Source organism: Paramormyrops kingsleyae, chromosome 25 (genome assembly GCF_048594095.1).
Source record: "Paramormyrops kingsleyae isolate MSU_618 chromosome 25, PKINGS_0.4, whole genome shotgun sequence".
NCBI lineage: Eukaryota > Metazoa > Chordata > Actinopteri > Osteoglossiformes > Mormyridae > Paramormyrops > Paramormyrops kingsleyae.
The window spans coordinates 21,356,813-21,380,677 of NC_132821.1; the positions used below are offsets into that span (position 1 = coordinate 21,356,813).

At 45.5% G+C, this 23,865-nt stretch overlaps 3 protein-coding genes across 5 annotated transcripts in view; all 3 read left to right on the forward strand.

Annotated features, from left to right (window-relative positions):
- Window positions 1–3,902: 3,902 nt before the first annotated feature.
- Window positions 3,903–5,391, forward strand: LOC111836794 (interleukin-8-like). Its single transcript, XM_023798363.2, has 4 exons — window positions 3,903–4,124; window positions 4,375–4,507; window positions 4,624–4,710; window positions 4,850–5,391. The coding sequence occupies exons 1-4, from the start codon at window positions 4,061–4,063 to the stop codon at window positions 4,860–4,862; spliced, it is 297 nt and encodes a 98-aa protein (XP_023654131.2). The 5' UTR covers window positions 3,903–4,060; the 3' UTR covers window positions 4,863–5,391.
- Window positions 5,392–6,986: 1,595 nt separating this feature from the next.
- On the forward strand, window positions 6,987–12,247 carry hpf1 (histone PARylation factor 1). The gene is made up of 8 exons (XM_072707553.1): window positions 6,987–7,115; window positions 8,421–8,580; window positions 8,676–8,862; window positions 9,110–9,208; window positions 9,393–9,543; window positions 9,655–9,742; window positions 10,415–10,587; window positions 11,949–12,247. The coding sequence occupies exons 1-8, from the start codon at window positions 7,050–7,052 to the stop codon at window positions 12,078–12,080; spliced, it is 1,056 nt and encodes a 351-aa protein (XP_072563654.1). The 5' UTR covers window positions 6,987–7,049; the 3' UTR covers window positions 12,081–12,247.
- Window positions 12,248–13,150: 903 nt separating this feature from the next.
- Window positions 13,151–23,865, forward strand: part of ank2a (ankyrin 2a, neuronal) — a 46,292-nt gene continuing 35,577 nt past the window's right edge. For 2 of the 3 annotated variants that reach the window (XM_023798341.2, XM_072707527.1), the window contains exons 1-7: window positions 13,151–13,483; window positions 21,154–21,255; window positions 21,999–22,097; window positions 22,206–22,304; window positions 22,384–22,482; window positions 22,556–22,741; window positions 23,673–23,696. In XM_023798341.2, the coding sequence (XP_023654109.2) occupies window positions 13,418–13,483; window positions 21,154–21,255; window positions 21,999–22,097; window positions 22,206–22,304; window positions 22,384–22,482; window positions 22,556–22,741; window positions 23,673–23,696 (675 nt within the window). In that variant the 5' untranslated portion in view covers window positions 13,151–13,417. The remainder of the gene's footprint in view (window positions 13,484–21,153; window positions 21,256–21,998; window positions 22,098–22,205; window positions 22,305–22,383; window positions 22,483–22,555; window positions 22,742–23,672; window positions 23,697–23,865) is intronic. The other variant, XM_072707529.1, reaches the window with a different exon arrangement.

Sequence of the window (23,865 nt, forward strand, 5' to 3'; positions counted from 1 at the left end):
TCAAAATTGAGCTTAGGTGCAACCAATTTCCACTGATCATCCTTGAGATGAGTCCACCTGTGGTAAATTCAGTTGGTTGAACATAATTTGGAATGGCACACTAAGCCGGAGCTCCTGTGTTCCCTTGTGGAGATAGGAGAACCATCCAGAAGATCAACCATAACTAACATACTCCACCAATCAGGCCTTTATGGAAGAGTTGCCAGACGGAATCCAATCAAAAATCTCTGGAAAGACCTAAAAATCCAACCTGACTGGGCTTGAGATGATCTGCAGGGAAGAATGGGAGAAAAACCTCAAAAACAGGTTTGCCAAACTTGCAGAGGCATACCCAAGAAGACTTGAGGCTGTGATTCCAGCCAAAGGTGCTTCAACAAAATATTAAGCCATGGGAGTGAATACTTATGAAAGAGATTAGCAAGCTTTTGGCAATAAAAACATTTCTAAATTTCATCTTTCTAAAAAGTTGTTTTTGCTTTGGGGTACTGTGCATAGATCTTTGGGGAACAACTATACTCAAATTTATGTCAGAATAGTAACAAAATGTGGAAAAAGCGAAGGGGTGTGAATGCTTTCTGGTGGCGCAGTATACCATTAAAAAAGACCTATTAAGGCTATATACCATTAAAACAGACTTATTCAGCTTACATACCAGTAAACTGCAAGCCAGTAAAACAGCATCATTAAACAGTCTAGGATTGATAGTTTGATAGCATGAAGTACAGGAAACTTTTCAAATGTACAGAAAAATATTAATATTAATCTATCAGTATAATATTCATAGTGATGAAATAGAATAGAATGGTATGACTTTATTGTCATTGCACATCTCTTGCACAACAAAATTTGCAGAGCAGTCCCTAGCATGTGCAAAACACATAATTAAAAGAAAAGGAAAACATCCTACATAAATAAAATATTTTGGCCAGTTATTGCACAGCAATCACCGTTATACTATTTTGCACAGGTTTTTTTTAATTATATTGCAGTTAATTGGTATTATTTTGTGCTGTCTTTTAAATGCACATTAAAACTTAAGTAGCAGACCTGTTTACGCTGCTTTGATTTGTCAGCCATTCTTTTCCTGTCCTTATATGCATGTGTGACTCAGTGCCCCACCAACAAAGTGCACTGTCTCCAAACGGAGTCATTTCCTAAGCCATGCACTTCCCAGCACACTGTCACCAGGACCCTGATCACTAACATGAAAATGGAGTAAGATCAAACGAGGGCATGGGAACATTTAACATTAGTGCCAGTATTTGTACTGATCCCTGACAGTTTTCCAAATTCACAATTTCTTCTGTGACTAATAGGAATTTGCGGCACCTGTATTTGAGTTTAATCACTTCGTCTTTGTGCGTCGCGGCTCTGCTGTAATATCCGGCTATACGAATTCGTGCCAGACGCACTGATTTTTCTCATGTGGCTCACGGTTACAACAGCATCACATTGGCTGTGCCCCAAATCCACTCCTGGCCAGGTTGTGAAACTGTCAAGCCTCAGTATTTTGTCTATTATCTGCCCATATCTAACATAGTCCAATGACCATGATCCACTACAGTGCACACCTAAGAAGGGCCAACACTTTAGATCTCTGTATTTTAAATATCCTGTTCATTGAAAATGTATCACTGGCAAAACATGGTTTCTGATCATCTGAAGAAATCATAACGAAGGTAGAAATTTCAAGACTCGCTTCCTGAAGATAGCAGAGCACAAATAATGGTCTTTTCATGGAGCACCTGCTTCTTGCTAGGACTTCCTGATGGTGGAAGCATATGACTGCAGCCTGGAGTTTCCTTCACAGTTCACAGTGGTGATTTCCAGAGCTTTCTAAAGGTCCGCTGTGGTGGCCGAAGTGTCACAATAGGCAGTATCACTTCCTCCATTATTCACATGATTCAACACATCCGCCATGCAAGAGCCGGAAAAGGTTCCACAAGACTCCAAAGTCACATATCAGTTGAAATACAAATCATAACAATTATCACAAGAATTACTGTTCTAATGTAAATATGGAAGCTGTTTATGTTGCCTAAAACATGTTAAAATACACTGCCCGGCCAAAAAAAAGTCGCCATTTGAATTTATATCAGCAAATACTCAAGATCCAATGACTGGATCATTATTACAGCTCACCAACATTATGCAGCAATAAAGTAAAGTCAGCGGATTACCTGAATCTACTGAATGGCCAAGTTACACCTCCATCCATCATCAATGGATTTTTTTCTTCCCTGTTGGCATGGACATATTCCAGGACAAGAATGCCAAGATTCATTGGGTTTGAATTGTCAAAGACTGGTTCAGGGAGCATGAGGAATCATTTTCACGCATGACTTGATCACCACAGAGTTATGACCTTAACCTCATTGAAGGTCTCTGGGATGTGATAAAGGAGGCCTTATGGAGTGGTTCAACTCACTTGTCAATACAGGATCCCGGTGAGAAATGAATGCAAATCTGAATGAAAATAAAGGGTGAGATATTGCATAAGCCTGTGGAAACAATGGCATGACAAATGTGCACCATAATCAAAACTAAAGGTGGTCCAATGAAAAATTCAAATGGCAACTTTTTTTTTGGCCGGGCAGTGTACTATACACTTCATTGACCATCCAACATTCATAAATGGAGTGAGATTCAGATCATTTGTTCTGCTGGAAGAAGAACAACTGGATGAGGTCATAATGCCAAATGTGGTGAATTATATTAGATCAGTTTTCAGGGTTAATTTAGGTTGCTTTAACTATAAAACAAAAAAACAAAAAATGAATGAAAACAGCACTGTTGAACCTCTAGTTTGAGTGTGGTGTCCATTGTCCATATTTATGCTTTTCTGTTATTTAGTAATATGCCTGTGTATGTGTATAAGCTTCTTTGTTGGTATTATCAAAGAGCTTTCTAGCATTCCAAGAATTATTTGCAGAACAACACTTTGCTTTGTGAAATGAAGAAAGTTATAACCACCACAAAGGAAACCACAACACTAAATGAACACTGCAGCAACTTTCACTTCTGCTACTTCAAAAAGCTTGTGAAAAAGTCAGTCTCACAGCCCCCTGACGTACCCTCAGGACATGGATTAGGAATAAATTTTTACAACCAAGGGAAATCAATCAAGGGAACACCCCTCTCCCCTGACAGTGAACTACCTGGTGTGGCTGAAGGAATTTGGACCTTGCTGAGTCTTGAGCAAACTGAAAAGCAAACAACTGAAGAGCACACACCCCAGACCATCAAACCTTATTACTGATCTTGTTCCGCAAACTATAAACACCACAGCCACTACCCCACATCAACACCAATTAATGTTCCTGTAACCTTGCGTCTTCGAATCTTCCACTGTCCCCACTGGAGAACAGTGATGCCATATTAACCACCCAGTGTGGTTAGGAGTGACTGTAAAATGTCCTGCAAAATCTGCAAATAATAACAACTCAATTTATGTTATAAATTAATATATATAACAAATTAATAATAATAATGATAATAAACAAAGAAATAAAAATTGGGATGGAACGGTGGTGCACTGGTTAGTGCTGTTCCATCACATTTCTGGGACCAAGTTTTATTTATTTTTATTTAACCTTTATTTAAGTATCAAGTCTTTCCAGGCTTTGTGTTTGGGGAGTTTGGATGTTTTTCCTGTGTCACTGCGTGGTTTCCTATTGGTTATCTGGTTTCTCCCCACAGTCCAAATACATGCAGACCTGAATAGCAGTTGCCTAATCGTTCTTAGGTGTGAATGGTGTGTGCGCCCTGTGGTAGTTGGCTCCCAATCCTGGGTTATTCCCATAACTGAGCCCAGGATAAGAGGATAAAGGGTATTCCAAATCAACAGCCTAACAGGTAAGACAGATAAAGCATTTTACTTAAAAGACTTTCTATTGCTCTGCTTATTGGCAAATATGTGAAATTCCAGTGGCGTAACTTCCCCGATGACTCACCACGTCCTGTCTGGAGACTTTAAAAAGCAGCACGATCCAGTGGCAGATACAAACCTGCATACTACAGGCTCAGCAGACGCACGCTCTGATCAACACAGAAAGTCACCATGAACTGCAAACTGGCTGCTGCTGTCTTCACTGTCCTCCTGGCTGCACTGACCATTACAGAGGGTAAGACGCTCACTGGCTTAAGCTCCCTTTCTATCAACAGTGCAGAATGTCTTCAGATATTAAATAAATTACATTAATTCAGACAGTTAAATTATACTGAAACTATATTTTGTAAATATAGTAAGACTAGTCTGTAAAGTTAATAACACTGTATATAGCGTTTAGTAGTTCAGATTCATTCCCAAAATGCCATGTTAAGTAAAAAGACTGCAGTGGTTTGTGTGTGACTCTGATCTCTAACCCTGTGCAGGAATGAGCATGAGAGGTCTGGGAATGGAGCTGCGGTGCCGCTGCATCCAGACTGAGAGCCAGCGCATCGGCAGGCTCATCGAAAGCGTGGAGATCTTCCCTCCCAGCCAGCACTGCAAGGACACTGAGATCATGTAAGTTCCTCCAAGAAAATGTCTTTTGGGTGGTATGGTGGGTCAGGAGTGACCTCACTCTCTGTCTATCACTTCCTTTTTGTAACCCAGTCAAACTTTCTTTGATTCTGCTACAGTGCAACCCTGAAAGGGACTGGACAGGAGATCTGCCTGGACCCCAACGCTCCCTGGGTCAAAAAGGTCATCGAGAGGATCCTGGCAAAGTAAGTTTCTGTAACACTCTCCTTGTCCCTGCCCAACTTGTGATACTACTCAATGTCTTCTGTGGTTTCAATTTAATTCTAATGCAGAATCACAGTTTTTTTTACCGGATAAAAACACAGCTCTTTATTATTTTTACAGCAGAAAGCCCTGAAGCTGGGAAGAGGGTTGTGAAAAAATGAAGTTCATCTGATACTCCAGTGTTTCCTGTGTGACCAAAATTTAAAGTGTTATTTATTTAAATGTCAACGTGTTAATATATTGTTAATTTAAATGTTTTTGACTTTATATATATAAATTATTACAGTTGGTTATCGTATTTAACAAAAAGGAGGCTAGCGCAGTCGGTAAGATTGTTGCCTGTGGCAAAGTGGTGGTAAACTCTAGACAGGGTGAGAAGAAACACATTCACAAGCTGATTCAACACAAGATACTTTGTACACAGTGTTTTACTGTGAGCCATTGAGTACACTTTGTAGGTGAACGTGTCATATTGACATTTCATATAAAAATTACTGACACCAAAAGAACATAATTTAAAGCATTATTGTCATTGTTTTGTAAATGTTTTTTTTTTTTTTGGCAGAAATTTGTCTAATTCTTATTATTTTTCTTATATATTTATTTACATTTTATGTACTGTGATATTTCTGAAAGTTCGTGATTAAATGTTTTTTCTGGTATGCACAGTCTGATTTATTTCACCATCATTGGAAATGTATTTAAAAATCACACGGCATTGGACAGAGTAGAATGGATTTCTCTCCCACACGACATTCCAGTTCTAATACGGCCTTCAGGACCAGTTATCTGAAGCTTGGCCCACCCCAGTGCAGATACACTTCTGTGTATAACTTCTGTATCTTTGAAAGACTGTTAAATTTGTTTTGTTTTTTACATGTTGCCATTTGACATATAGAGTGCCATATTTTCGTTAAGTTCTTTAACTTTCCTTATATGACATCAGATCTTCCTTTTCTTAAAGTGTGGTGTCATCAGCATGTTGCTCTGACATAACTTGGAAATTTGGAAGTTCCCTTCCATTAAGCTCTCTAATCTGTACCGAATCATCATTATTATCTCACTAGTAATGTAAAGTAAACTATACTATGGCTTGCACACTCAGTGCAGGTTAATTATTCTTCATGAAGAGACCCAGCAAACGAGCTGTTCATTGAACATATTTTAATTTCCGTGAGCACACTCGACATGCTAGATCTCACTCGCCGAACACTGGACATTAATGCCTGCATCAAACATCTTTGCTCTTTTGAAAAACAATGCTGTTCACTGTCTTGCCACGGGAAAAATCATTATTTTTTGTTAGACTTTCTAATCATGCAGTCACTGGTTGAGAAACTGTGGGGTTTTTAATGATGTCACACTAATTAGCAGGAACGCAGAAAATGCAACATTTTAATAACATTCAGACAGTGATTTGGCATGACAAACGCCACCTCCCACTGTGTTAGGGCGGATATGCTAAGCTAATGCACAGCAATCCTCATCCTATATACTGATTCCGATCGTATAAATTTCACAAGATATGACAATTGAGGGGTGCATTAGACAATAATGAAGGGTCAGTTTCACTATAATCCAAATATTAACTTACTAATGTTTAATAACACAGTGTCTAATATAATGCAGACACTAAAAACGGGAACTGCTAGACAAGAAAACAGGTCAAGATGACCTCGTCCTAAATGGATTGAGGGGTTAATCATTTAAGAATGCAACTAATAATTGTTCCCGGCAGTAAGAGAACAGGAACCGAGCAGGCCAGGAGGACCTTGTTCCCGACAGTAAGAACAGGAACCGATCATGTATACCTGACACTTATTTTTACTCTTTCCTGGGAACATGCATACACACAATAATTAGAGCAAAAGTCAAAATATGTGGTAGTCACGTAGGTGGAAAAGTACAGAAAAGGGGGGCCACACCCCAAAAGGCCTATAAGGACCTAGAGCCGACACCTATGTTTTGAGCATCTTCCTGTACATGCTGAATGTGTGTCAGATCGTTGCTCCCTGATTAATCAGAATAAACTGGTGTCCTGCAACCACTCCTCGACTGTGCAGTGAATCTCTTCTCATCAACGGACTCCGGCGGAGATCTGACTCCAACACAATAAACACGTTTCTTTTATTTTTCTTAATCGGTATTCCAGTGGGTAGCGAAAGTGATCATATATTTCAGCGGTAAGCGGCATTGGTGAAGATCTATTCCGAAGCACAAGGAGGCGCTGTCGCCAAACTGGAGAGGTATTTTATTCATTATTTATTTTGGGGGCGGGGGGATTACAGTCGTCACTGTTCGGTTGCACTCGTTGATCGGAATGGAGACCGAAGAAGGAGGCAAGATGGCGGGGCGCGGGAAAAGAAAACCCAAGTCAGCAGTGCAGGTACACCGAAGACAAGCGCCAATGACCTGCCTAGGCTCAGTTTGCGTCGCGTGCATGTCCGTGCATGTTCAGCTAGCCGTGCAGGAGCTTCCCGCGGATGCTGGGCTGTGATGGGGGGCTGGAGTGCACCGGGCAAGACAAAAAGAGTTAAACATTCAATTCGTGTTATTGGAGTTAAGGCATACGAACCGGAGGTGCAGCATACATTATGTATTCATGCACATACGCTTTTGAATTGGGTTTTACGGTGTTCTAAAATTTAACAAAACAGTTGTGCAAAAAAATATTTATCACACCCGTACTACAGACGAACTGCCAAAACAACGGTGGCTGCATAGCCGAACCGGCTAATTAAGAAGGCTGGAGCTGGACACAGCTGAGGAAGTTGTGGAGAGATGTCCAGACTGCTGTCCATAATGGTTAATAAAGACCATCCGCTCAAAAAGGATATCGTCATCACAGTGTCCCTGAATGATGTATTTTCACTGGGAAGGGCACCCCAGAGGGCACGTCTCAATTGTAAGGGCACCTCATACGCACTACATCACGTTTGATCCTCTGGAGGGGCGCCTGATTGGGCACTTCATGTTTTCTCACCACTTAGGAGTACCCTTTACAGTAGGGGTTACCAACCCCAGGTATGTTGACTGGTACCCATTCCTGGTCAGTAGTCCACTGGGCCTCGGAATGTTTTCGTGAGCCTTCATGTTTGTCCGTTCCGTAAAACTGCCAGTCGTTCTGCTGGCAAGTAGATCATTGTATGGGCACCTTATAGGGCACTTCATCACATTCTCTTGCTCTATAGGGCATCATCATACTATTTCACATTAAGGGGGCACCCCAGATGGCACCAAATCGTTTTTTTCCATGTGAAGGGCAACTAATGCCAGCATTTTTACCCCCCTAGGGGGCACTTTAGTAACCTTTCTTCCAATGATGGGGGCACCAGTGCTATTGCTATATTGTTTTGTGCAGTTCTCTTATTTATCCTTTAAATTTCTCTTTCATGTTAATTGTATTACAAATTTTTCCTTAATGTATTTGTCTTTTTACTTATTTATTATCCTTTATTTTTGTTTTTTTTTTTCTCTTTCTGGACAAAGAAATATGCCCCCACAGGACTCATTAGAGTTCTGCCTTATTGTTAAAAATCATTTTTATGAGTTGCAAAAAGGAGATTACCGACTAGTACACTTTTGACCTTGTTGTGTGCTAAACATTAGATAATTTTTGGCTTTTAATACATGTAAGGATTGCTTGCTGGTCATAATGGTTTAATGCTTCAACTGAACCTTTTTCCTGCAGGAATCTGAACCAACAAACAGGGATATGAAGAGGCCCAGGTCTGACCTGGAAAGCCGTGACCTGGCCCTGGAGGCTGAATGTCTCTATAAACTTAGGATGCCACCGGATTTCTACCATTTCTGGGCCTTGTGTCAGCGCCTGAGCCCAGAGTGTCCACAGGGTTAGTGAGTCCCCCCGGCGACAGGCAGGGATGAGCCGGTATTGTGATGTGCAGCTTGTGATTAAAGGGCATTTAACCTCACTTGTTTCTTGTAGATGCCTTGAAGCAGGCCCTTGGCCTGCACCTCGTTGGCCCTTATGACATCCTCGCTGGGAGGCATAAATCAGCCCCGAACTCAACGCCAAACTACTTCCTGCACTGGCGGTACTTCTACGACCCGCCTGAGCTCCAGACCATCCTGGTGGGAAACAGGGACAGCCAGCATCACATGGGTTACTACAGGTAACTATGGAAACCGTTCACAACTGTTGACAAGACTCAGTGTTATATGAGTATTAACTATCAAAATTTTAACAAAATAAACACTGTACTAAAACTATGGCTGCGATAACTAATTGATAAGTCGATCAAAAAAAGAATGTAGTCATTGATATGTTGCATTTTTCTGTAGACCATTGGGGACGGTAAAGTGCTTGTATGTCTGTTTGGAAGGCTAGACGGTAATTAGGGTGCGTTCGTGTGCCTGTAGGGACAGTCCCGATGCCCTGCCTGTCTTCATCGGGGAAAATGAGGCGACGAAGGGCTGTGCGATCAGCCAGATGGGGGACAACGTGTTTGCTGCTGTGCTGTAAGTGTCACTGAGAAAGAGGAGGACCAACTGAAGCCTGAGCGTCTGCGTGTGTCTCTGCCGTGAGGACTGCGTCTCTGAGATGCTCTGTGCTCGTTTGCGCACCGAGGCTGAGCGGCACGTCCGGCGGCCGTGGGCTGGTGTCTGTGTCACGGGTTTTTTTTTTCCTGGCTGCCGCACACAGGCTATTCTTGGAAAGGAGGAAAAAGGAACTCCCCAGCAAGAAGCAGTCATCCTTGCTGTTGTCCCTGGAGGCGGAGATCAGGGACGCAGCTAAGACGCTGGGCTACTCCCTCGAGCAGAAGAGCAAGAGCATGAAGCAGCGGGCCAGGAAGGTAGCTGTGTACCTTTAACACCAGTGAGATGGGCAGCTTATCGAAGTACAGGTTGAGAAATAAATCCCCGCCCCCTTATTTCCTTGACCAATGAGCTTGCTTGTGTGTTAGGTGGTGGCTCAGACATTTCACGGTGCAGGGATTGTGGTTCCCGTTGACAAGAATGACGTGGGTTACCGGGAGCTCCCGGAAACAGACGGTGAGTGTCAGTCAGCAGACACTTGGCCTCATGGTGTAGCGCAGTGTCATATGAAGGCTCTCCATGAAGATAAGCGAGCCCATCAGCAGGAGCTGGCATGGTGCCAGTACAGTGCTGCCGCGCTCAGGCACACGGATCAGACCCAGCATGGTCGGGAGGCTCCCTTAACGCAGGTGTATCTTGTCCTCTCAGTTTCTGCGTTGTTATTTCACTAACACTTCATTTTGAGTGAAATATCACTTTTTCAAACACTGGGCAACAAAGCTGAAAATTAGTTCCTTGAACAATCAGCGGAAATTCAATAGATATTATTTGGTCACCCCATGACAGACAGTGGAAGAAAATCCTCAGCTACTGCTTGACTAACACACACAAACACACACGCCATGCTTTTAGAGAGCTGAATCAATTTTGCTTTGCTGTCAAGAAAATACCTCATCTTCCATTGGTGATTTCAATTAAAACTATCATCATAGTCTTCATACTCTTTTCACAATTAAGACTGACAATTAATATTCTGACTGAAAGAATATTCTTCATAAGTGGTTGAGAACCTCTTAAGGTTTTTTGAACATTTGTCCTCATTCCTCTTTGGTGGTAGTTTTGTGCGCTTAGCTTGGATCGTTTTCAGTAGACAACATCAGGAAGAGTTTTGTGACATTCTATCTGCAGCTGGTTTGAGGAAGATATGCAAAGCCATCGCAGATGCCAAAGATGACGAGGAGCGGATGAAGGCCTTCGCTCCCATCCAGGAGATGATCACATATGTGCAGTTTGCCAATGATGAGTGCGATTATGGCATGGGCTACGAACTGGGCATTGATCTTTTCTGCTACGGTTCCCATGTGAGTATGAACAAAGCTGGGAAGTGAACGGGGGCCAGGCTGACTCAGTGCTGGGTGGGGGGGGACTCTGGCAGGGTGGGGGACTGGCTGACTCGGTGCTGGGTGGGGGAGGGGGGGACTCTGGCAGGGTGGGGGCCAGGCTGACTCGGTGCTGGGAGGGGGGGACTCTGGCAGAGTGGGGGCCAGGCTGACTCGGTGCTGGGAGGGGGGGTGACTCTGGCAGGGTGGGGGCCAGGCTGACTCGGTGCTGGGTGGGGGGGGGACTCTGGCAGGGTGGGGGCCTGGCTGACTCAGTGCTGGGTGGGGGGGGGACTCTGGCAGGGTGGGGGCCTGGCTGACTCAGTGCTGGGTGGGGGGGGACTCTGGCAGGGCGGGGGCTTGGCTGACTCTGCGTTGGGTGTGGGGGACTCTGGCAGGGCGGGGGCCAGGCTGACTCGGTGCTGGGTGGGGGGGGACTCTGGCAGGGCGGGGGCCAGGCTGACTCGGTGCTGGGAGGGGGGGACTCTGGCAGGGCGGGGGCCAGGCTGACTCTGCCCTGGTGGGCGGGACTCTGGCAGGGCGGGGGCCAGGCTGACTCGGTGCAGGGTGGGGGGGGACTGTGGCAGGGCGGGGGCCAGGCTGACTCGGTGCTGGGTGGGGGGGGACTCGGTGCTGGGTTGGGGGGGACTCTGGCAGGGTGGGGGCCAGGCTGACTCGGTGCTGGGAGGGGGGGGACTCTGGTAGGGCGGGGGCCAGGCTGACTCGGTGCTGGGTGGGGGGGGACTCTGGTAGGGCGGGGGCCAGGCTGACTCGGTGCTGGGTGGGGGGGGACTCTGGCAGGGCGGGGGCTTGGCTGACTCTGCGTTGGGTGTGGGGGACTCTGGCAGGGCGGGGGCCAGGCTGACTCGGTGCTGGGTGGGGGGGGACTCTGGCAGGGCGGGGGCCAGGCTGACTCGGTGCTGGGAGGGGGGGACTCTGGCAGGGCGGGGGCCAGGCTGACTCTGCCCTGGTGGGGGGGACTCTGGCAGGGCGGGGGCCAGGCTGACTCGGTGCTGGGAGGGGGGGACTCTGGCAGGGCGGGGGCCAGGCTGACTCTGCCCTGGTGGGCGGGACTCTGGCAGGGCGGGGGCCAGGCTGACTCGGTGCAGGGTGGGGGGGGACTGTGGCAGGGCGGGGGCCAGGCTGACTCGGTGCTGGGTGGGGGGGGACTCGGTGCTGGGTTGGGGGGGACTCTGGCAGGGTGGGGGCCAGGCTGACTCGGTGCTGGGAGGGGGGGGACTCTGGTAGGGCGGGGGCCAGGCTGACTCGGTGCTGGGTGGGGGGGGACTCTGGCAGGGTGGGGGCCAGGCTGACTCAGGTTACCTTTGTTTTCTTCCTGCTAGTATTTCTACAAAGTGATCCGGCAGCTTCTGCCCATGGCGTACACACTGCTGAAGAGGGGCATCTTTGGGGACATCCTGGAGTCACACCTTTCCAGCCGCAATCTGGACAACCTGGATCAACTCTCTGCTTGAGGGGGGGGGGGGGGAGGTCGTTATAAGCTTTTAACTTCTCTGTGTAATAGGTGCTGCATGTTTATTTGTCATGAATTAAGGTTCTCTGTTTGGTACTGATCGTTTTCAAAGTGTAAAGGTAGATGTTTAATAAAAGCTATATTTTTAATAAAATGATGTTTATCTTACGTTTTGAATGCAGCTGCTTTTACGTCGTCCTGTTTACGCAGTGCCAGTGTTGACTGCAGTAAGATTGTGTCTACACTGGCTGGGAGGTGGCTGTTTATGCAAGGTGCCTCACAATCCAAGATGGAAGGGAGTCAGAAATACAGGATCTGTCCAGTTCAGCCTTGTCTCTGTGTGCTTCATATTGCGTTATTATTGTAATGCATTTGTTTACGTGCCATAGTGCGAGCGTCAGGCCCCTGAGTGGCTCTCGGCGGCCGCCCAGGAACCTGATGCCGTTAAGCGCTTTGCTGACTCTGCTCCGAGCTGGTCCCCATAGTACCATTAGATCAGCCCTGTCAGCTAAGCTAATGCAGCCCTGCATCTCACAGACTAACGTCTGATACGGGTCCATTATGTGTTACTCGATTTCCGGCGTACTGGTCACTCACAAGCCTGAGGTGCTGTATGACTGTACATAGATGCATTTTATAGATGCCCGAGTGCATGTATAGAAGGATACATACATTGGTATAATTCTGCTTGGTGTAAGCTGCAAATAGATGTATGGTTATGTTTGATGCATGAGGTGTCCTGCAAAAGATCTAATGTGAAAAGGCAGTATCACCATGTTTGACTGAATGTCATCTTATGTAGACCAACCCATGCCCTGGTGATAATATGGCATATTAACAAGTTTGACTCATTCTGCATTTATTTGCAAAAAGGTGGCCAGATATGTCATATCTCGTCCTTTATGAAATACATTAAATCCCGATTAATAAACGTCCCCTTGTAGCTCACTTCAAAGCTTAATTGGATGCCTGTGTCCTTCAGATTTTGAAAAATATCCAGCAGCCCTTTCTGACGGAAGAACGCTCCTTGCAGCCTTTGTGGCCAGACAGAGAGGGAGGGAGAGAGGGAGGGAGGGGAAGTGAGCCGCGTTATCCGCCCCTCGCCGCTAAGATGAGCGATCACATCATCTCCAGCATCAGCCTCCGGAGCAGCACTGCGGTGTCCGGAGCTCTGCTTGGCTCTGTGCGGAGCTGTTGACTTCCTAGAGTAACTGCACTCGTACCGTGCATGGGGCTTCCTGCTGGACCGTTAAATCACCATCCATTGGCTTGTCAAAGGCATCGGGTCTGAATGTTAAAGAGCCGCGGTGCTGCACCGAGGCTGACCGAGACGGGAACATGGCATCCCCCAGCAGCTCTTCGCCTGAGCGGGGGTCCCCACCAAACCAACAGCGCATTCGCCAGGTTAGTCTCAGTTCTGCTACAACATGGCCACATTTAGCTGCTTGGTCATCTTCCAGCTTTTCAATCTGTAATGATGAAGTAACAGTGTTTCGGCTCCCTGTCCTAGGGGGCGCTAACGGGGGAGGGTAGTTAAGGCGTTGCCCTGGATACGACATCAAAATGAGCCCCGAAACGCTGCGTTTTTAAAATTACGCAGTTGTTTCATTCTTAAAATAGTAACGCTGATTGTAATTCTACTGTATGGACCAATTTTCTACAAATTAACCCCGTTTTGAGTTGAGCTGAATTAGCGCTGCAAGGGCATGCGTGTGGGTCACCCTGGCAATATTTTTCCAGCATATTTAAGGTCTTTAAGCTAATAAAATGTGAACATTTATATACAAGGATGTGGTGAGGTTTAAACGCAGGATCAGAGCGACATGTGCATGTGCCCCCAAGACCCATGATAAGCTGCGCTTGTGAAGCAGGTGCGACTCTCTAGCCAGCGGCCATTTAACTGGGAAGTTAAACTGGTGCTTTCGAGCATCGGCTGTGTCATGGAAAGCCGCGGCAGAAAGATAGAGGAGCACGAGCTCATCGCTGATCCGTTCGCAACAATAAGGGAGTATGAAGAAAGTCTGTTGCCTCAGTGGTTCAGTATTTCTAGATGTGTTTCTGTTTCCAGGCTTGTCAAATTGAAATCTATTGCCTTTTTATGTACGTATATAATTGCTGTTGTCTTAAAATGCTATATGGCTTTAAGTTTTGGTAGAAGTATTAGATTCAAATGATTGTGGAGTTTGTGTGGTGTGCTTCGTGATTCTCTGGCTTTTCCTTTTGGAAGTGAATTGATAATTGGTTACACTACGTAGCAGTGTGTGTGTGTGACTGTATGTCTGTGTCTCTGTGAGTATGTGTGTGTCTGTCTGTGTGAGTATGTGTGTATCTGTGTGAGTGTGTGTGTGTGTTTCTGTGTGTGAGTATGTCTATGTGCGTATCTGTGCGTGGGCTGTGTGAGTATGTGTGTATCTGTTTGTAAGAGTGTGTGTGTATGTTGGCTGGATAGTTCAATATACACTAATATATCCTTTGACTGCCTAACACTTTTGCATGGTACTGAATACACATCCAAGATCAGAGACACCGCATTGAATCCTGAATGTGAACACTTATTAGCTTTTCTGTATTTCCACGTGTGGCTTGTAGACCTTGATTGCAGAGCAGAAAGGCGTGAGCAGCTCTAGCAGACGGAGGCTGATGGGACGGCCGGGTCCTAATGATGCTGTGACGTCTCAGTAATTAGCGTCACTGCAGACAGGCTGCTCTCACGCTTCTCCTAAATGCCTTCCCGCCGCTTCCACACCATATCTATGAAAATCTGTATCTGAGAGAATGCTTTCACACTGAGAAAACTGGGTCTTAATGAAACATTATAAATGAAATAATTTCCCCTTAGTTATTATAACTGTTTGAAAAGTGTGGGATACTGTACCTGCCTTCCAAGTCTCAGAAAAACAGGAAACGTTCACCGCCCTCCCTTCATTGATTCTGAGTGAACATATGTAGGTGACACAACTATGAGTTTAGTAGTTACCAGTAGTTGCCTGAATATAAACACATTATGGACATAATTATTGTGTTCAAGAAATATCAAAAAAAAAAAAAAAATGTTTTAGTAGAAATCAGTTGGTGACGCCTTCACACTTCCTGTCCAGAAGCTCCGCCCATGCCCCGCCCCTTCCTGTTTGTGTTGCCTGATTGCTGAGCCCCTTTCATCCATGTGATTTGCTCTCCCTGTTTCGGGAAGCCGCCCGTTCAGACCAGGTTGCCTGTCCTCTCTGCTCTTCCATACTGCAGAGTCATTGTGTGCTTGTATTGCACCACCTGGATTGGCCGTTAGGAATCACGTGACCACGCGTCTGTGTCAGTAAGGAGGCTTTCTGGCCCCAGCCTTGATGTTGTGCTCGCTCATGATCTGCTCAGGATTTGTCAGCTGTTTGCTGTCTCTCACACACCATCTGGGGTCACCTCCTGTGGCTGGCCTGCAAGACCAATGCATGGCTCGAGACTGTTGGTCACTGAACTGAAAGATAGGAAGGGGCAGTTTATCTGCATGCTTGTATATAAACATTCATTTAAAAGTAACAGATTATGGAAGGTTAAGGCACTTACATGGGGAAGGTCTGGGTATTGGTACATGTAATAACATTTTTCCACAAATCTTAAAATCCTCAGAAGATGAAGAAGTTGGATTGTTCACTATTTAATAGAAAATAATAAATTATTTGCTTGTCCAGCTGTGGTTGTTAATTATCAGGCACCGGTTGTTTGAGCTAAGGTTCTTTTATAAATAAATGGATCACTTTTCTCTTTGTCTGACCTGTAAAAGCCTCTCTCCCTTCTTTTCTTCTCCTTCTGCCAAAAACATTTCCCAGATCAATGTTTATTGATCATTGTGTACATTTTTTGTTTTAAAAAAGCAGGTACCTGCGCCGCTTTGCACACATTGCAGTGTAATCTCTGTGTTTCTCCCTGTGCATGTCCGTCAACTTCTTTGTCTTCTATATTTTATAGCAGAGACTCCCCAGGGATTCTAGTGCGTCACGTGACTTTGAGGAAGCTACAGCTAATGGCATCTCTGCTTCATTACATTAGCGTCCATCAGCAGTCACAGGGCACTTTATAGATAGGAGCTACTGTATTTCTTTACTTATCCCAGGGCGTGTGTCCTAAGTACACAGGCATCCCAAGTGTCTCTTCTCCAGTGTACTGATTTTTGCTTTAATATGACCTGTGATAAAGTTACACACATATTTGCACATTATTGTTTGACAAAACTACTCTCTGCTTGGATTATTTTTTTTTTGCCTCATCATTCAGCTGTGATCTTATTTTCTGTAGCACACAAATGGCCTACAGGCTATAGATCCATTAGCTATACTTTCATAACAGTAGGGTGAGTAGTGCTAACCCCACTATGCTTCCGAGCTGCAGTGCTGAAATGACTTTACATACTGGTGTCATACATAATCCTACACAACCAAACATTCAGAGTTGCCTGATTAATGATTTTGCTGAGCGAACGGAGCTTTAGCCATGAATCTAATACCTACATAGTGTCATATCGACCTGGATGATATCCAGAACACAGAACGCAGACTATGGATGCCGATGGTTTAGTGTAATGTGCAGTCCAATATATTAGTGTTCTCTTGCTGAGAAAACTTGTTGCACAAAGTACAGTCATACAAATGTACCTGGTCTTTGCTCTCACATTGTGATTCTTTTCAGGTTGTATTTGTGTTTGGCCTGGTCTTTCCCTCATACTGTGCTCTTGTTGATGTAGTATTTGTGCCTGGTCTGGTCTTGCCTTCATACTGTGACCTCGTTTGTGTTTGGCCTGGTCTTTCCCTCATACTGTGCTCTTGTTGATGTAGTATTTGTGCCTGCTGTGGTCTTGCCTTCATACTGTGACCTCGTTTGTGTTTGGCCTGGTCTTTCCCTCATACTGTGCTCTTGTTGATGTAGTATTTGTGCCTGGTCTGTTCTTGCCTTCATACTGTGACCTTGTTTGTGTTTGGCCTGGTCTTTCCCTCATACTATGCTCTTGTTGATGTAGTATTTGTGCCTGGTGTGGTCTTGCCTTCATACTGTGACCTTGTTTGTGTTTGACCTGGTCTTTCGCTCATACTGTGATCTTGTTGAGGCTGTGCCTGGTCTGGTCTTTCCCTGATACTGTGGTCTTGTTGTGGTTGGATTTGTGCCTGGTCTGGTCTTTCCCTCATATTGTGATCTTGTTCAGGTTGTATTTGTGCCTGACCTTGCCTTTTCTCATACTGTGGTCTTGTTATGGTTGTATTTGTGCCTGGTCTGGTCTTGCTCTGGTGTTGTTGAGGTTGTATTTGTGCCTATGCTGGTCTTTCCGTCATACTGTGATATTGTTAAGGTTGTATTTGTGCCTGGTCTCGTCTTTCCTTCATACTGTGTTATTGTTGAGGTTGTATTTGTGCCTGGTCTGGTCTTTCCTTCATACTGTGTTATTGTTGAGGTTGTATTTGTGCCTGGCCTGGTCTTGTTGTGGTCCTGTTGAGGTTATGTTTGTGACTATTTTAGACTCTCCATGATGGTGACCCCAGGGAGCTTGAAGCTGCTGAACTGATCCATAGAACCCTCTCTAGTGTAGATGGAGCTGTGCACCGTTCCCTCCTTCCGGACGTCCATGATCGGCTGCTTCAGTTTGCCAACATTGAGGGTGGGGCTGTTGTCCTGGCATCACTCTGCCAGGAGTCTGAGTACCTCCCTGTAGGCTGACTCATCACTGTTGCTGATCAGCCCCATGACGTTGGTGTCACCAGCAAACTACAGGATGGAGTTGGAGCTGTGCTTGGTCACACAGTCATAGGTGAACAAGGAATACATCCATAGCCAAAAGTTTTGAGAATGACACAAATATTAATTTTCACAAAGTCTGCTGCCTCAGTTTTTATTATGGCAATTTGCATATACTCCAGAATGTTATGAAGTGTGATTATATGAGTTGGAATTAATTGCAAAGTCCCTCTTTGCCATGAAAATAAACTTAATCCCAAAAAACCCATTTCCACTGTATTTCATCCCTGCCACAAAAGTACCTGCTGACATCATTTCAGTGATTCTCTCGTTAACACAGGTGAGAGTGTTGATGATGACAAGGCTGGAGGTCACTCTGTCATGCTGATTGAGTTAGAATAGCAGACTGGATGCTTTAAAAGGAGGGTGGTGCTTGAAATCATTGTTCTTCCTCTGTGAACCATGGTTACCTGCAAGGAAACGTCATCATTGCTTTGCACAAATAGGGCTTCACAGGCAAGGATGTTGCTGCTAGTAAGATTGCACCTAAATCAACCATTTATCGGATCATCAAGAACTTCAAGGAGAGAGGTTCAATTGTTATGAAAAAGGCTTCAGGGCGCCCAAGAAAGTCCAGCAAGCACCAGGACCGTCTCCTAAATTTGATTCAGCTGCGGGATCGGGGCACCACCAGTGCAGAGCTTGCTCCGGAATGGCAGCAGGCAGGTGTGAGTGCATCTGCATGCACAGTGAGGCCAAGCCTTTTGGAGGATGGCCTGGTGTCAAGAAGGGCGGCAAAGAGGCCACTTCTGTCCAAGAAAAACATCAGGGACAGACTGATATTCTGCAAAAGGTACAGGGATTGGACTGCTGCGGACTGGGGTAAAGTCACTTTCTCAGATGAATCCCCTTTCTGATTGTTTGGGGCATCTGGAAAAAAGATTATCCGGAGAAGAAAAGGTGAGCGCTGCCATCAGTCCTGTGTCATGCCAACAGTAAAGCATCCTGAGACCATTGATGTGTTGGGTTGCTTCTCAACCAAGAATGGTACCAAAACATCCTCCGAAAGTAACTTCTTCCAATCATTCAAGAACAGTGTGATGATGAACGATGCCTTTCCCAGATGGAGCACCATGCCGTAAGGCAAAAGTGATAACTAAGTGGCTTGGGGAACAAAACACCAACATTTTGGGTCCATGGCCAGGAAACTCCCCAGACCTTAATCCCTTTGAAAACGTGTGGTCAGTCCTCAAGAGGTGGCTGGACAAACAAAAACCCATAAATTCTGACAAACTCCAAGCATTGATTATGCAAGAATGGGCTGCCATCAGTCAGGATTTGGCCCAGAAGTTGATTGACATCAGGCCAGGGCAAATTGCAGAGGGTTTGAAAAACCATGAACTTAATGTAATTGTCAATAAATGCCTTATGACATGCTTGTAATTATACTTCAGTATACCATAGAAACATCTGACAAAAAGATCTACAAACACTGCAGCAGCAAACTTTGTGAAAACCAATACTTGTGTCATTCTCAAAACTTTTGGCCACAACTGTAGAGCCGGGGGCTCAGCACACTGCCCTGCGGGGTGCCAGTGTTGCTGGTGATGGAGGATGACCTATTGTCACCAGTGCACACATGCTGGGGTCTGTCGGTGATCCAGCTGCAGAGTGAGGAGCTATGGCTGAAATCTAGGAGCTCAGCAACACGCTGGCATGGAATGTCGCTGCTTTTATTTTACAGGTGAGACGGAGTGATGTGGAAAGCAGTGGAGATCTCTAGTATATGCTCTCATGCATCTTTAGCAGACCTGTTGCAGCAGTAGGCAAACTCTAGTGGGCCTAGTTAAACTGTCCAGTATGGTGTCCTTACTGTGCCTCTCAAAGCACTTATTTTTGTGATGGGGATGAGTACCATGGGGCAGTAATCATTAAGGCAGTCTGCTTTGGCTGTCTTTGGAGCAGGGGTGACAGGGATAGTTGACTCCCTCAGAGAGCCATTAAAAATGACAGTGAACACAGCTGTTAGCTGGTCGCAGCAGGTTTTTAAAACATGTGCAGAAAGTTTATCCAAGCTGCCGGGTTGAGGTGCTTTTGTCGGTTGAAAGTCCTCCTCGTGTCGCTCATGGAGACTGTCACTGGGTTCTCCTTTGAGGGGTTGGTATATATAGTACAATACACTGTTCCCATGTAATTGGTACCAAACTAATGACAGCATTTTTAAGTTGGGCGGGTTAATATCTCATGTGATTTCAGTGCTCACTGGATAGCTGGTTTGCTCAGACTTTTCTGTCTATATCATATATGATACTATGTGATGTTGACCATGGGCAGGTTTAATCATTCTTAAGTTCTGAAGTTTTCTGTGTTATCTGTGTCAGCATGACTTGTACGGTGCCTGTGAATCTCTTAGCTGCTGCCCTCTGATGACTGTCTCAAAATAGGACGGCTGCATGGTAGAAGGCACTTCATGCACTGCATTCCACATCATCACACCTGCATTAAAGGCTTTTTGTCCTTCTCCAAAAATGATCACGGCACTAATGCATTCATTTATACAGTGCATTAGCCTACTCCTTTTGAGCTGCACACAATCCAAGCTGCTGTCATTAATAATGTATTGTTCTCAGACATTCTAATGAGTTTAAGACCATTTTCCAGGAATCCATTATGGGCCATTAGTGATACATACAAAACCTTAATACAGGCTATGATGTGTGTGCCTCACAGACTGATAGGCACAATTTCATCACAGGCTGCAATGAACACTGTGCCTCACAGGCCGATAGGCACAATTTCATCACAGGCTACAATGAACACTGTGCCTTACGGGCCAATAGGCACAATTTAATCACAGGCTACAATAAACATTGTGCCTCACAGGCCAATAGGCACAATTTCATCACAGGCTACAATGAACACTGTGCCTCACAGGCCGATAGGCACAATTTCATCACAGGCTGCAATGAACACTGTCTCACAGACTGATAGGCATGATCTCATCACAGGCTGCAATTAAACATGTGCCTCACAGACCAATGGACACGATTTTAACACAGGCTGTGATGAACCCTGTGCCTTGCAGACAGATGGACACAATCTCAACATTGGCTTTGGAGAACCTTGTGCCTCACAGACAGATCAACGTGACCCTCATCTGTTTTATACCAATAAGAAACACTGTTGCTTGAGCTTTTGTTATGTAGTTTGGGGCAACCACTTAGGGAAAGCAACTAATTAAATATAAGTTTCTTTATGTCCAGAACACTGCTGCATCAACCCTAACCCTTACCATCACCACTCAGCTGCTGGCATAATGATGCTGTTACACTAATGTCCACCTGTCCTGCTCTGTCCCACAGTCTGACAGCAACACAAGCTTCCTGCGAGCTGCCCGTGCAGGGAACCTGGACAAGGTGTTAGAATACCTGAAGGATGGTGTGGATATAAACACCTGTAACCAGGTAACTGTGTGACAACAGTCGGAAGGAATGGCTATAAACACCTGTAACCAGGCAACCATATCACACATGAAGGAAGGGATGATTATAAACACCTATTACCAGGTAACCATATCACACATGAAGGAAAGGATGGCTATAAACACCTGCAACCAGGTAACCATGTGACACCCGAAGGAAGCCATGGATATAAACACCTGTAACCAGGCAACCATATCACACATGAAGGAAAGGATGGCTATAAACACCTGCAACCAGGTAACCATGTGACACCCGAAGGAAGCCATGGATATAAACACCTGTAACCAAGTAACTGTGTGACAACAATCGGAAGGCATGGCTATAAACACCTGTAACCAGGCAACCATATCACACATGAAGGAAGGGATGACTATAAACACCTATAACCAGGTAACTGTGTGACACCAGATGGTGTGGCGATAAAACCTGCAGCCACGTTACGGTGTCACACCCGAAGGAAGGCTTGGCTATAACACTTGCAGCCAGGTTATGGTGTCACACTTGTAACCAGGTTTCTGTTTATGCTCCATGTTGATGATCCATGTTGATATACGATGATGTCATGGTGAATGGTAGGGCTAGCAAGGTAGACCAGAAGTTTTGAGAAAAATTGCCAGGGGAAAGGACAAAACCTTGAATTATGGAGCAATTAGAATATTTAACAATGCTAATGGTTTATCTACCAAGGGTGACTCCAGCGTTTTTTCCCCCCATTATGCTTACAGAATGGACTCAATGCTCTGCATCTGGCAGCTAAGGAGGGTCACCTGGAGCTGGTGGAGGAGCTGCTGGACAGAGGGGCGTTTGTGGATTCAGCCACTAAGGTGGGTGCAGTGTGGGTGGAGATTGGGACAGTGGAGATTTAGGTGGCACCTAAAACATGCAAGCATACCTAAAACCACAAAAAAATGCTTTTTCTGTGTTTGGCTCAGAAAGGGAACACTGCTCTCCACATTGCCTCGCTGGCTGGACAGCAGGAAGTGGCAAAGCTGCTGGTGAAGAGAGGCGCTAGTGTCAATGCCCAGTCTCAGGTTGGAGCCCTTAGTCTGAAAGCTGTCCTTGTTAGCTGTGGTTCTTGGCTGCCTTTCCTTAACTCTCCCATTCTCTCAGAATGGCTTCACCCCACTGTACATGGCGTCTCAGGAGAACCACCTCGACGTGGTGCGTTACCTGCTGGAGAACGACGGGAACCAGAGCACTGCCACTCAGGTGAGTCATGTGACCAGCGGCTGTGAGGAGAGCCTGTGCATTGAGCTGAACCATCGTCTTCGCCCTCATCTAGGATGGCTTTACCCCCTTGGCCATCGCGCTGCAGCAGGGCCACGACCAGGTGGTGGCGCTACTGCTGGAGAAAGACACCAAAGGCAAAGTGCGCCTACCTGCCCTGCACATCGCAGCCCGCAAGGATGACACCAAGGCTGCAGCCCTGCTGCTGCAGAATGACCATAATGCAGACGTGCAGTCTAAGGTGGGCGTGGCCTGTGTGAATATAGGCATTGTGGGACAGGAAGAGTGGCTCAGGAATGACACAAGGCAGAGGTCCTCATCCCATTGCTGGGTATACACCCAAACACACACGCAAACACACCAATACACTATAGGCCACTTAGAGGTAACACTTCACATACCTGCATGTCATTGGGATGTAACAGGAATCATGCACAACATGGGGAAACCACATAGACCAAAGGTGGGATTTAAACCACCAACCCGGGAGGTGTGATGGGACTGCCCACAGTGCCTACATGCTTCCCAGAAGGTGTGTGTGCATGTGTGCACTGACTGAAGAGGATTATTAATGGAGATTTCAAAAGTATCTACTTAACTAACGTTTTATTCATTTTCGTGAATTTTTCTGGGTTGGGTCATGAATTAACAGTGAAATGGGATCTAGAGAGATCGATATGAAAAAAATTGTTTTTGTTTAGTATACTGTACATGTGTGTTAGTGTGTTTGAGTCATGTACATGTGTGTGTAAGTGTGTGTGTGGTGTACATGTGTGTTTTAGTGTGTGAGGTGTACATGCATATGTGTAGGTTATGTGTGTTAAGTGTACATGTGTGTTTGTGTGTGTGTAGTTTACATGTTTTTTTACTGGGTAGTGTAGTGTACATGGATGTGTTTGTGTGTGCGGTGTATGTGTATATACGTATGTGCATATGTGTAGTGTAAATATGTGTGTTTGTGTGTGTTAAGGTAACATGCATATGTGTAGGGTACATGGGTGTGTTAGTGTGTGTGTAGTATATGTGTGTAAATGTACATGCGTATGTCTAGGGTACATGGGTGTGTTGGTGTGTATGTAGTATGTATGTGTGTGTATGTACGTGCATAATTGTCATGTACATGCTTGTGATATTAACACATCTTTTTACATTCCTGCCTGCTGCTGAACCAGATGATGGTCAACAGGACGACGGAGGTATAGCCAGTTACTGTGTGTTTGCACGCATGCCCACATCACCGTGCCGTACCCGCTGCCCTGCTGCCCGAGCGCTCTGCCCTGCTCCCCATCACGCCTTCTGCTGCTGTGTTGCACTGATGTTTTGCTGAGCATTTGGAAAGTGGTCTGTCCCCCTGCATGGCGCCTG

Bases quoted from the DNA above. Each gene is read 5' to 3' on its own strand.
- hpf1 (XM_072707553.1), top strand. From the start codon at position 7,050: ATGGAGACCGAAGAAGGAGGCAAGATGGCGGGGCGCGGGAAAAGAAAA. The intron at 8,863-9,109 runs GTAACTATGGAA...GTGTGCCTGTAG, and splicing joins CATCACATGGGTTACTACAG to GGACAGTCCCGATGCCCTGC. The intron at 10,588-11,948 runs GTGAGTATGAAC...TCTTCCTGCTAG, and splicing joins TTTTCTGCTACGGTTCCCAT to TATTTCTACAAAGTGATCCG.
- LOC111836794 (XM_023798363.2), top strand. From the start codon at position 4,061: ATGAACTGCAAACTGGCTGCTGCTGTCTTCACTGTCCTCCTGGCTGCA. The intron at 4,125-4,374 runs GTAAGACGCTCA...AACCCTGTGCAG, and splicing joins TGCACTGACCATTACAGAGG to GAATGAGCATGAGAGGTCTG. The intron at 4,508-4,623 runs GTAAGTTCCTCC...ATTCTGCTACAG, and splicing joins TGCAAGGACACTGAGATCAT to TGCAACCCTGAAAGGGACTG.